The sequence below is a fragment of the Prionailurus bengalensis genome, chromosome B1, assembly GCF_016509475.1.
Source record: "Prionailurus bengalensis isolate Pbe53 chromosome B1, Fcat_Pben_1.1_paternal_pri, whole genome shotgun sequence".
Lineage (NCBI taxonomy): Eukaryota > Metazoa > Chordata > Mammalia > Carnivora > Felidae > Prionailurus > Prionailurus bengalensis.
The window spans coordinates 132,757,863-132,771,263 of NC_057344.1; the positions used below are offsets into that span (position 1 = coordinate 132,757,863).

A 13,401-nucleotide genomic window follows, 5' to 3' on the forward strand; every position below is an offset into this window, starting at 1 on the left:
GAAATAGGTACTTTTGTTACTGTATTCAGAGATCTTTACTACTGTTGTTTCATTCTGAAAAAAATTGAGGTAGATTGCCAGTTGTAACACATTCTTCACATGTTCCTGTTCCCAAAAGGTATAGGGGCAACCCAACTGCCTTGGCAGAGGAACACTGGGTGCTCACTTGCTGCTTTAAGCGAAAGCAGCTCATGAATATTCAACAGTCTCAAACGTGTAGACAACATGAAAGTTGGAATTGTCATAAAGTCTTAGGAATATAGAACAGTTTTGAAAGTCACCCTTTGTCTATTACATCTATAAAAACTCAAATCCTTGGGGAGTTCTCAAACATAGGGATCAAACATGTTTTAAAAGTGGGGTCAGGGAGGGAGTTGAAGTTATTGCTTACTTATTTTAACCCTGGAGAACAGCTAGACTTTCTCACATTTTACAGCCGTTTTTTGCAAAGCTTTCCATTATTAACATAGCTATCTTTTTTCTATAATTCTCAAAATCTATAATCAATTATATCTTGGTTCTTTCTATTTAGAAAAAAATTCTTATAGCATCTTACTGAAGTATCTTTAAATTCATATAATATTATAGCTTATTTCCTGTTCTCTTTCTGAATATTTCTTAGCCTTAATGTGAAGATTTTTATTTATTCAGAAATAGTCATTCGCATATAATTAAATGTATTTCATTGACACAGTTCTAAAATTATCTGAGGGTAGAAGGTTGTACTTTCCCTAGGAATTCATGTTCCATAACTTTAGGAAAACCTAATACTGTTGCCCAAGATCTTACACTAAAGATTTTGATAATCTATTAAAGATTACCAATGAGAACAAACAAAGATTGTCTGTCATAGATATATCTCTTGTTTTTCAGGAAGATCACATTTGGGTAATAAGAGCAATTATGCTTTGCTTCAAGGAGATCCATTTTAGAGAGGCCTCTTCTAAATATATAATTGAATTTTGTCATAATTTTCATTTGTCAGATCGATTCTCAAATCAACTGTGTAAATTATCTAAGTGTCTAAATTGATGTTTAGTAATGGAAGACACAAACACTCCAGTTCCTGGGGACATTTCCTTAACTGGAGAAATAATAGTAAAATATTTTAGGGGAGGTGGATCTCACAGTTTCAGAAATAATAATCATGGCATCAACAATAGCTAATATCCTTTAAATGTACCTGGTATTATTCTAGTGCTTATACATGTGTTATCTCCTTTAATCTTCATGACCACCTATATTAAGTCTTGCGATCTCCATTTTTCAGAAGAGGAAATTGAAGGTCATTTAGGATCATAACAGTTGGTAAATGATAGAGCTAGGATTCAAACCCAAACATTCTGACTCCAGAGTCACCATTCTATTATGTTATACTTACTGTTTCTCCCTTTGTTTCTACTGTTTGATGGAGCCCAGGGTTTTAAACTTTACGAATTCCAGGTAAGTGGGTCAAACCAAGGTAAATGGAAAATAATTCATTCATCTACCGAGCCAAAGATTAGTTTTCTACTCCAATTATGTGTTTATTTTGTGAAGATTTTTATATATGTCAATTTCATCAGATTATTGTGAACCTTAGTCAGATTTACTTTGTGAAGGGTTTTTCATGATGGAAGGCTATAAATATGTAGATGAACACATGTTGCTTCAATATTATTATTCTAATGATACACAATAGGTGGGTTGTGCTTAATGTCTTTTTAATGCAGATACGAATCTTTGAGTTCAGTGAAATTCAGGTTCAGATCTCCAAGGCAGCTATTTTTTTTTTTTTTCAGTTTAGTGAATGTAAATGTGTTCTCATTTGCTTATTTGTAATCTTCCCTTCATGGGGATGGCTTACTTATTAGGTGCTCAGTTGCCTGAATTGTATTTAGAAAGCTTTGGCCACATTCATAGAGGCAGTCAAAAAACCTTACAGATATGCCTCCCGACAAGTATTAAAGCCCTCTTGGCCAGCCTGAAATACATGCTATTCAAAGTAAATTTCCTGTTTATATTTTTCCCATCTTAGCTGATATAAAGATTAATATTAAATATCACAGAAACAAAGGTTCTTTACGCCATTTCTTTTTATGGATAGTTTACAGTTTAGCTATGTGTTTTCCCACTTTATATTTGCAGTTTATACTGAAAATATGTTAAATGAACAATGAATGTTACCTTGGTTTCTGATTAGATTCAGGGTCAGATTCCCCAGTTCTAGTTCTTTTTCTCTTTCTTTTTTCTTAAGTTTATTTATTTATTTTGAAAGAAAAAGCACAAGTAGGGAAGGGGCAGAGAGAGGGAGAGAAAGAGAGAGAGAATCCCAAGCAGGCTCCACACTATAAGTGCAGAGCCCAATGCAAGGCTTGAACTCACAAGCCATGTGATGATGACCTGAGCCAAAGTTGGACACTCAACTGACTGAGCCACCTAGGCGCCCCTCCTTAGTTCTAATTCAAATGCCGCCACCCTGATATTCTGACAACCTGGGTTTTGCTATGGTTAGCTCTAAGATATGGATGATACCTAACAAGGACATTATAGGATATAGTGATCATTTCTATGATGGTATCAGATACCTTCATTAAGGGGATGATAAAACTCAACATCCAATTTTATGCAACTGGCATATACTAAACTGTCATAATTTTACTGGTTTTAACAAAGATAGAAATAGGACTTGAATTAGCTTATATCTGCATATTATCTGATTTTACTATTTTAAATAAAGGAGGATCTTCTGTTGCATGTTTCTTACCATTCTTACTGGGTAACCAATAATTTGTTTTGTTACAGAATATGGAAAGCCTCAACTCCACACCATCTCATGAGAGGGCTGGACCTGATGATGTTGAACTGATGTCCGATGAAAGGTAATTTTAGCATTTTCTCCTCAAATTGCTTACAAGAGCATGAATAGCTTTTTTTTTTTTTTTTCACTTAATGCAATGTGTTTTATAAGAACTAAAAAGAATAGAATTAAAAGACTATGTTCACCAACAGTATTTTGTAGCATGGAAAATGCTTGGAATAGAAAATCTGCCATGGTGCTCTTAAAGACCACTGTATGCATTGTTGTTTCTAGTTTTATTTTATTTTGATTTTTTTGTTTTATTTTGTTTTCGAATTTTATCAGAATCTAATTTAGAGCCATTCAGCTTCCTTTTAAAATGAATGAAGTCATAAATTTCAATGGATGAAAAGCATTGTTCTAAAACAGATTGACCTTTTATGATATTTTGTTGTTGCTGTTACTTGTAGCAAAGAAAATGAAAAAGACGGCAGACATACCCAGCATTTTGAGGTGAGTAGCTAAGAAAATTGTGACTGTAATGGGGCTGTTCATACATTCCTGAGAGCACATGGGAAGCATTATTAGACTGTCAGTAAGGGATAATGAGATTAAGGGACAGGACTGTGATTGGTTTTCAAAAGGTAAATACTGAGACATAAAGATTCCATGAGAAATCATAAGAACTCTTTGCTTTTTAAATTCTTTTTTTTAATATGAAATTTATTGTCAAATTGGTTTCCATAGCTTTTTAAAATCTTTTATTTTGCTTGCAGAGAGAAACTTCAATAGCATGGAGATTTCTCTTTAGATTTTCTGTAAAATAAAACAAAAAGCCAAAGCTACTGCTTTGATTTTTTTTTTATGTTTTATGCATTTTTTAAGTGATTGAAATAAATAGGCAGTGAGTTTAGTGGATCTATCACAGAGACTTATCTCATTAATTTTCAAATTAAGATAAACTCAGTGTGAGTTACTAAACCCAATTTGTTTTCTGAGTTTTGTCTCATTTTAAGTAAGCCATGGAGAAAAAGTATCTAACTCCCTTATGTTGTTTATATCTTAAAGTTTTGGTGATTTCCTATATTCCTTGTTCTCCAAGGGCATCGCCATGCTGGCCAAAATGATTTCCCTTTTCCCAACCCTGGCTTCCATTCAGTGTGCTTAACCCCATTTTTTCATTCATGTATGTGTACATAATCTACTTCCAAATGCTTTCAACTCTACTTTCAATGTTTTTATCAATTTTTCTCTTTGGCCAGATTTAAAGCATTTTTCAACCTGTTCTTGAGTTCTGAATCTTGAAATACTAATTATACATAGAACTCTTCCTCTAACCCAGTGATTCCCAATCTTTATTGGACATTTTCTAATTCACTGATGGATTTACTCAGGAGCATGTATTGAGTCCTGCTGTGGACACATACTGTGTTAGAAGCTGCGATTCAGTAACGGCTCCAGTCCCTACCCTCCATGGAGTTTTACAATCCAGGAGACTGAGAATCTAAAAGCTGTAGACTTCTTCTTAGAAAAATGCACACTTTGTATACAATTGGCATAAAAGAGCTGGGAATTAATTGCCAACTCCCCCCCCCCCCCCCCGTTCCCTGCCAATGCTGTGGACTCATCATATTCCCTATGTTCAGTTCTTGTCATGTATACTTCATCGACCTAGCCAGCTAATGGAAGGGGAATGCTTCCTCTTTCCGACTTCCAGCTGCTGGGCCACTTCTTTCATCTCTTATTTCCAACCCATTTAAGCTTCCTTCCTTGGGACCCAGGCAACGAGCTGACATCTTTTTCCTTGACACCAGGTACCTTTGTCAGAGCACAGTTTCCCCGTGATCGCGTCGTTTCCTTTTTCGTCTCGTTTCACCCTCTCTCTGTTCTTTTCCTCTGCTCACAGCAAGCACCTAGTCATCATGCCATTGAACGTTACTTTAAAGAAAATTGCTTCGCCAGCCTCCTAGAGAGGTCTCCTCCGCTTCCTCCCTTTTCAGCCTATTATCCTCTATAAGATAAAAGGATATAGAGCAGCCTTTGTGGATGGACTTCATAACATTAACTCGTAAATTCCAGATGGCACCGAAACTCAACCCATGCTGAACTCAGTTTGCCTTGGTATTTTGTGGGCAGCTCCTATGGCAGTGGATGAATCATGGGGAAAAAATCTCAAGTCCTTCTTCCATGTGCCAGGTCCTATTCTTACATGGGTCCGCCATGTGCAGTTACCAGTCAGCACCCGGCCCCCGGTTGGCTCTCCTGAAGCACTCACTATTAATAATCATTGCCACCATAATAAGTTCAGCTAGGAGATAAAATTAGGCAGTGAGTTAAAATCTAGCTCGGCAATCCATGTCACCTTTCTTTCACAACTGCCCCACAGGAGAAAAACAAGCCACCACTCCATAAGATTCGGATGATGTTTCTCCTCATGAAGGCATGGGTTTCTTTCACTGAAGGAAATGTATATTTAATTGTTAGTGATGGACTGTGAAAAAGATCCATTTTCCATTTTTAAAGCTCTATCCCTTGTTTGCCATGTATGGTGATTGTTTACCATTCAACATGTGCAGCACTTTCTAGAACTTATTTTACAACCTAAATAGTTAATCTGGTCTTCTAGTAATACCACAATAATTCCTAAATCGCAGAGATGAAAAATAAGTCTAGGCTTTGGTTACCCCTCCTAGAATTCTGTGTAATCGGTATTCTATTTCACACCTCCTACAGCATCAGATTGAGAGGCCAACACTTACATGCCCGCCATGGATGGATGTGATGTTGTTTCCAGCTACATTTTTCATGAAGACAATTTGTCTTCCTTAATACCGTCCTTTAAATTTTTCTTTACATATTCTTGAGATCCATGTGAGGTTAAGACAACAAATGACAGCTGTTGGGAAAGGTGGTCTTTCCTTCTTGTTTTGAGTCACGTTTCCATGAGAATGAGGAACACTGGTGATGCTTACAGGGACAGGTAGGCAGAGAGAAGCTGGTTTTAGAATCTGCTGCTCAGACACAAATGCAGGCGCAACTGTGACTTTATTTTTGAAGTAATCATTTTGCAGCCCTTAAATGTGTTTTTGTTTGAATGCATGTGTTGACAACTGAACATCGGTTTATCACTTTGTGGCACATCTTTTTAATTTTTTGAATCAACTCATCTTATCCAAAAAGAGAATCTGCTTGAGATCTCCAATGGTCAATGAAAAAAAATTTAGAGTCCCTTCAAAATGCCAAAAATTAAAGTATGATTTCTTTGGGTAGGTTTTCAAGAGGCTGGCATTTTAATAAAATATCCGGGGGACACCTGGGTGGCTCAGTCTGTTAAACATCTGACTTCCGCTCAGGTCATGATCTCACGGTTCATGAGTTTGAGCCCCACTTGGGGCTCTGTGCTGACAGCTCAGAGCCTGGAGCCTGCTTCTGATTCTGTGTCTCCCTCTCTCTCTGCCCCTCCCCCACTCATGCTTTCTCTCTAAAAAATAAATAAACATTTAAAAAATTTAAAAAATAAATAAAATAAAATACCCCGTTTGGGCTTTTTGAAATGAGGTAATGTAAGGAAGAGCCTAGCACACTGTTCCCTGTACAGATGGAATCCAGAATCTTTGTTCTTTTGTTTCTTTTTAAATTCAGTGAACAACTGGAAGCATCCAGAAGAAAGGTCGTCCTTAAAACCAGCAATTTCTAGATTCTAAAAGGTATCACTGAAAATACAGATTTTCGAAGTTCTTACAATGGAGTTTCAACCTTATGCTTCAGTGATTCCTTCTGATAAGTTCTTTCCTTTTGGGGAGATATTTCATGCCTCTGTATAAAATCCAGAACATGAAACCTATAACTTTATACTTAATACTTTATCAAGAAAACAATACCTGTAAGAATTATTGAGTGCATGGGGCGCCTGGGTGACTCAGTCGGTTAAGTGTCCGACTTTGGCTCAGGTCATGATCTCGCAGTTTGTGAGTTCGAGCCCTGCGTCAGCCTCTGTGCTGACAGCTCAGAGCCTGGAGCCTTTTCGGATTCTGTGTCTCCCTCTCTCTCTGCCCCTCCCCAACTTGTGCTCTGTCTCTGTCTCTCAAAAATGAATAAATGGGGGCGCCTGGGTGGCGCAGTCGGTTAAGCGTCCGATTTCAGCCAGGTCATGATCTCGCGGTCCGTGAGTTCGAGCCCCGCTTCGGGCTCTGGGCTGATGGCTCAGAGCCTGGAGCCTGTTTCCGATTCTGTGTCTCCCTCTCTCTCTGCCCCTCCCCCGTTCATGCTCTGTGTCTCTCTGTCCCAAAAATAAATAAACGTTGAAAAAAAAAATGAATAAATGTAAAAAAAAAAAAGAATTATTGAGTGCATGGAAGGGTATTACCTTATCTGGGAGAGGTCCTTTTATGTCAGAAGTATAAGGTTAATGAAGTGTTAAATTCTTTCAAGATATTTTTACATTCTTTATGCTTTCTAAGCCTACTGCTTAGAAGAGCTTAGAAGCATACCTTTGATAACAAATAAGACATTCATAGTAAACAAAAGTCCATTTCCCTTTTTTATCCTGCTTGAAAAAAGAAAGAGAGGAGTAAGAGAGAAGACAAGGCTTTCCAATCAAGACTGAAAATTAATATTAATTATCAAACATCTTAAGTCTAGTCTTTGATTTGCCCTGAGCAGGATTGAGATAAATTCTGAAATATCCCTGTCAACAAGGATTTATGAAATGAATCACCATGTTATTTCAACTTCGGTGTATTGTATGGAAGCCTTAGGATTTTGTTATTATTGGTTTTAATGTTAGAACAAGAATAATTTAAAGGCTCTATTTATTTAGATTCACTTCCCATTTTACCCAGTCTCTAACAGCTACTGAAACTTTGAAATTCCCATGAACTTTGGAAATTTGTTATGTCCACTTTCTTTTATTGTCAGGCCAAACAGTAAATGTTTATGGTTCCATGTGGTTCTTCTGTTAACACTGTGTGGTTCCTTCCTGTGCAAACTGCATTACACAGTACACTCTCTGATATCATCGCTCCTAGCTCTGGTAAGCCATTAGGCTACTTATTTATATCCTGTGCAGGGAGGGAGAAGGGATGGAACAAAAATTCAACTATTTGAAGTCAGGGAAGGAGCAAGATCAGTGAAGTCTGAGAATTGAAAAAGCCAGGCCCAGTTTGATAGGGCAAGTCTTGACAAAGATGAGGTGAATAGTAGTTAATGGTTCCTTGACCTGAACATGGAATGTCACCTGAGGTCCCAGGCAAGGTGAGCTCTCTTGAGTATGTGCTCCCTGGAATCCTGTTTTTTTTTTCTTTTATAACATATGTGACACTGGTATTTACATGTTCAGTGTCTTTGTTCCACACTAAATTCCATATGTTGTTAATTCCTGTAATCCCAGTGCCTAGGACATAGTATGTGTTCAATAAACACTTGCCAGATGAATGAATGTGAAAGGGAAGTAATGAATAATTGGAAATAGCATTTTTTTACAGTAACTATGGGCCAGCCATTTGTGTATATGTGTTTCACTTAATCTTCATGCCAACTTTATGAAGTTTTGCACTTGCATTATAGAAAAAAAGCTTTAAAAAAGAAGAAGAAGCTAAAGCACAAAGAGGTTTTCATTGAAGGTCTTGCTGCTAGTTGGCCAGGATTGAAACTCAGCTCTCCAACTCTTCAACCCATCCCCTGTCTGCCACACCACTCTGTTGTTTAGTGGGTTTCTGTAGGGCACAACATTTTTGACAAGGGTTTGGTGTGTGACCCCACGGCATAAGGATCTCTGAGTTGAAAGTTGTGAAAAAGCAGTAGTCCCCCATTATCTGCGGTTTCATTTCCCGTGATCTCAGTTACCCACAGTCAACCCTGGTCCAGAAGCAGATGATTGTCTTTCTGACATGTCACCTGAAGGTCAATAGTAGCCCAACACTGTGTCACAATGTCCACACGATTCACCTCGCTTCACCTCGCATAGACCTTTGTCATCTCACAGCATCACAAGAAGTGTAAGTATCTCACAGTAAGATATTCTGAGAAAGAGATCACATTCACATCACTTGTATTACATTATGCAGTGCAGTGGTTCTATGTTGTTAGTAGTTATTGTTCATCTCTTACTGTGCCTAATTTATCAGTTAGACTTTATCATAGGTATGTATGTATAGGAAAAAGCATAGTGCATGTAGGGTTCAGTACTGTCCTTGGTTTCAGGCATCCACTGGGCGTCTTGGAATGTACCCCCTCAGAATAAGGGGGGACTATTGTAAATTACTTACTCTCTGATTCAACTGAAGATATAAGACATGTAAACAACAAAAGTTGAAACCAGAAATATTTTGGTATTTGAGAATGTCCTTGACATTTTGACATTAATGATCTAGTAGAAGAAGCAGACAAGCAAGTAGACAAGTGTAATTCCATATGATGAGCAACAGGAGAGTGTGTGGAATGATCTGGAGAGGTGCATCACCCAAACCAGGCTAACTAACATTTGAAGCAAGAGTTGTTTTATGCCGGCGTATTGCTGCCGAGCCTGAACAGCTTCAGCGTGGGTGGCCCCTGAGCAACATGCCTAGATCCCACGTGTACATAAATCCCTGGGTCCACACCAGCAGCCCACTCTGCACCCCCAGGCAAGGCAGCCATGTCAGGTTCTGGTGAGACCAGTGAGGCCAGAAATTGAGAGCAGAGGGCAAATGAAAGAGCAGCCTCAGGGACCGATCACAGCACAGCGGGACAGAGCCGAGCGGGTGGGTGTGCTGATGAGGGCTGTGCTGAGTGTGCCCATGTTATGCAAGCTATTGCGGTTTATGTAAGAGAGACCCCGCCACTACTGTGTAAAAAATCAGCCAGAAAGTCCAGAAGCTAATGTAAGTTAATATAGGTCTATAGTGTGAGTGATACCCCATTGTATGTGGCACAATCTAAACACCCTTATATGGTGACTTCAGATACAGTGATCTTTTTGCTATTCCTTAAACATAGCGACCATACCTCAGGGCCTTTGCACTTGCTTTTCTTCTTCCTGAGATGTTCTTCCAGTAGATGACTCACTCCTGCATTTCCTTCATATCTCTGCTCATATGTCCCTTCATAGGAAGGGTCTTTCCTGACCACTCATTATAAAATTGCAGACTGTGGCCCTGATCTCCATCATCCCTCTTACTCTGCTTTATTTTTGTCCATAGTCCATATCACTGCCTGACATGTTTTTCTTTGTTTACTGTCACTTCCTGTAAGATTCATTAAGGACAGACTTGATTTTGTCCCCTGAAGTATCTCCAGTGTCTAGAAAATGGCCTAGCATGTAGTAAGTACTAAAAATTTGTTAAATAAATGAGTAAATTTTATCTTTGCATCTCTAGCACACAATGTAATAACCCTATTTAAGTAGATAGCATGTGATGTTATTACTGAATAAACAAAAAAGTTTTGACCTGATTCTCTTTGTTAGAATAATAGAAACTTAGGGGGTATCTATTCCAGCCTCCCACCCATGTCAGTAATCTCTCTGTCTCCCACATACCTGACTCTCAAACTTCATTGCAATACTGTGAAGAGCAGCTCACTAATTCACAAGGTGGCCCATTGTTGTATGGCACCCAAATCAACTGTGCTCAGAACTCCCCTGAGCATTCTTGAGCCTGTCCCACAAAGTGCCAGCTCCCTCAGTGTTGGGAGCATGCATGTCTCACACACCCAGCACAGTGGGTGCCCCATACCATGCTGTTGAAAGAATGAATAAATCTGTACATTTTGGAGGGGGGAGAAAAAACTTTAATATTCTCATTTTAACTTTCTTTGAAATGGATGCTAATTCAGATGTAGAAAAAATTTTGTAATCTCAATTTCCTTTGAAATGGGTGCTAATACAGAGGTAGCAGTCATAAAAAGTACACATTGCAGTGAACTCCCATGGTGCCTGTCTTCGTGCTTGCTCCTCCTCAACCCTTCTCACCCACACTGCCCCAAAACACCAAAATTGCTAGTGCTGACTTGTGTCTGGAACCCAAAAGGCTCTTTTCTTTGTTCATAATGCATGTAAAACTCCACCCCTTGAGATAGCACGGTTCACCTCGAATTGCCATGGAACATGCCTCATCTCCAACCCCTCTCTCTAGCATTTTGAGACACGGCAGTGTTTTCCTCATCTGCATATGGGGCCTGGTAATGAAAAAAGAGTGATGGCCTCCCTGTGTGGGTTTCTTATGCTCCAGGCACTGTGTTAGTGTCCTTTCATACCTTCTCCCAGATCTTCAGAGGAACCTTGCAAGATTGATGTTGTGAATGAAGCAGTTCAGCCAGAGCACCAAGCTAGTAAATGTCGGCCACACGGCAAGCCCAGGTCTGCCTGTAAAGCAAACTCCACATCCATTCCACAAGTGCACAGTGTCAGGGGCTGATACATGCTCTTCCAGAAGAATATGTCATGCTTACAATATGGAATCATATTTCTTATATTCGTTTTTATGTCTCTAAGTGTAACCAGTGTTAAAAATATTGAGAAAAATGTGTATTTGCTGTATGCAGATTCTAACACACACGCACAAGTGGTTGGTGGCTGACCCTGTAACTTAAAAAACTGAGTGCCAGATTTGGTCATTCAGCCCTGGTCCACTTAGGACTCAGCTGTAGGAACAAGTAATTTTTATAGCATAAGTGCATAATCTGTTTTCCCCATTAGACAAGCAGCATTTTGAGGTATCTTAAAGCCCCAGATTTACTTGGCATTTTCATCTGTCTTTAGGAGCTCATCATGAACTGATTGATGATCTTTCATTTTATTCCAAATGTGAAGAAAATAGCAGCCCCTTGTGCATCATTTCATGGAAATATAATAGTAAAAGCCCCCATCTATTCCCCTGGTGATATCAAAGTGGGTTGAATAGCTATTAAAAGTAGCTGGAAGTCTTAATAGTGCTTATTTTAAGCAGGAGAACATTTCTCATGCATTAAAGGAATCATTTATGATTTCCAGATGTTTAGGTTTTTTTCCTTTAATATATTTGCTAAAATAAATTTCCAGTTATTCTACAAAGAAAATCTCTTGTACAGATCTGTGCTACTTGAGAAGGGTATTTGTGAGTAAACACTTGGGTTTATAATCTTAGGAGAGAAGGGAAAGGGACAATGGTTGGGCTTACAAGATGCCAAAAAAAAAAAAAATAGCAAGATAAAAAAATTAATTTCAGGGCAAATTTTGTCAACATAAAATCACTTAGCTAAAACAGCCGCCTCTGGGAGAGGGTTTTCCCATCCCCCACCCAGGTAGCCGAGCAGGGTGTAGGTGCCCCCAGTGAGCAAAACCAAGTGGAGCTCAGTATTCAGTACTCAGACTAGAAGAATAGTAGGAAAACAAGTGACAGTTTGATATTTGTTAAGATATAAATTATGCATTGCTGACTTGCCAGTTCTTGGCTTTTTACTTTAAAAAAAAAAAAAAGTGCTCCCTGTGTCATTTTGGCTCATTTCCAGAGTCCGTATTCCTTACTGCTAGCCCAGATGAGCCGCCAAACCCCTGTGCTGTTTGAATTTGCGCAACAATGCTTTAATACCCAGAGCTCCTCCATAAATAGTCTGTCCTCCCCACACTCGGGGAGAAAACAACCACAGGAAATCTGGGAATGTGCAGCTAGCCCTGCTTAATTGATCTAAGCCTGCAGGGCCAGCAGGAGGGCATTCGTGCACACAGCCTCTGCTCCTGGCCTTGCCGGACTGTTTACCTACGGGGCAAAGAAGTCTGCAGGAGACACCATGTTGCTTCTACAGCCTTAGCAACGGCGGTAGCAGGATTTTTGTTGTTGTTTACCGTCTGCAGGGCTATACTCCTTTAAGGAAACACAAACTCCTTTTCCCTCATTCCTGGCCGCAATCAGTAACCATCAAGACTGTCAGCTGCCTGCAGTTATCAGGAGGGGCAGCAGCTCTTGGAAATCCTCTTGCCTTCCTCAGCGGAAAAGTTAAAGGAGCATAGATGGACAGTGGCTTCTTGCATGCAGGTGGCCAGCCTGTATCCAGGGGGCATCAAGCTATGATTTTGATTTCTGTGCTGGGTACACCCACAGCCTCAGCTTGGGAGGTTTCATCCAGAAGGAGTGGAACTGCTGCAGACATTTTTGGGTTTTGGTGAGCAGTAAGATATTTGGGGACATTGTGCTGTTATTGCAGAACCCCACAATGAAGATTCAGGAGCACTCCGGCATAACTGACACCAAACTGCAGAGGACCCAAGATGCCGGTGAGCAGCAGGAGAGCTTTGTCTCCGAAGTGCCTGAGCTGGACCTGACTGCATTGTGTGACGAGAAGAGCTGGGAAGGTAGGGTCAGCCGCTATTTGGATGCTTTAATATTGGCAGAGCATATATAAAGTCGCATAAACGAGAGGCATATAACCACATGGACGTATGAAAGCGATGGGTGTAGGAGTAACTGTGTTTCTAAATGACTGAGAATCCTTTCCCTGGCATAGAATGTGTCACGTTAAATGTTGCCAGGAGTAATTGCAATCTAAGAAAGAAAATGTGCTTGCCCTCTATCAGAGCAGCACCTTGCAGCCTTTTTTATTTCTTAACTCACCAGGAGTGCTGATGCATGTGTTTTCCCTCTAGTAGTACCGAGCAGAGGACTAACGGA

The 13,401-nt window shown here is 39.5% G+C and overlaps 1 protein-coding gene across 1 annotated transcript in view; it reads left to right on the plus strand.

Annotated features, from left to right (window-relative positions):
* FAM13A (family with sequence similarity 13 member A) overlaps positions 1–13,401 on the plus strand; it is a 341,975-nt gene that overhangs the window by 287,795 nt on the left and 40,779 nt on the right. The window contains 3 exon segments of the mRNA XM_043572193.1: positions 2,785–2,861; positions 3,250–3,292; positions 12,938–13,085. Coding sequence (XP_043428128.1) covers positions 2,785–2,861; positions 3,250–3,292; positions 12,938–13,085 — 268 coding nt within the window.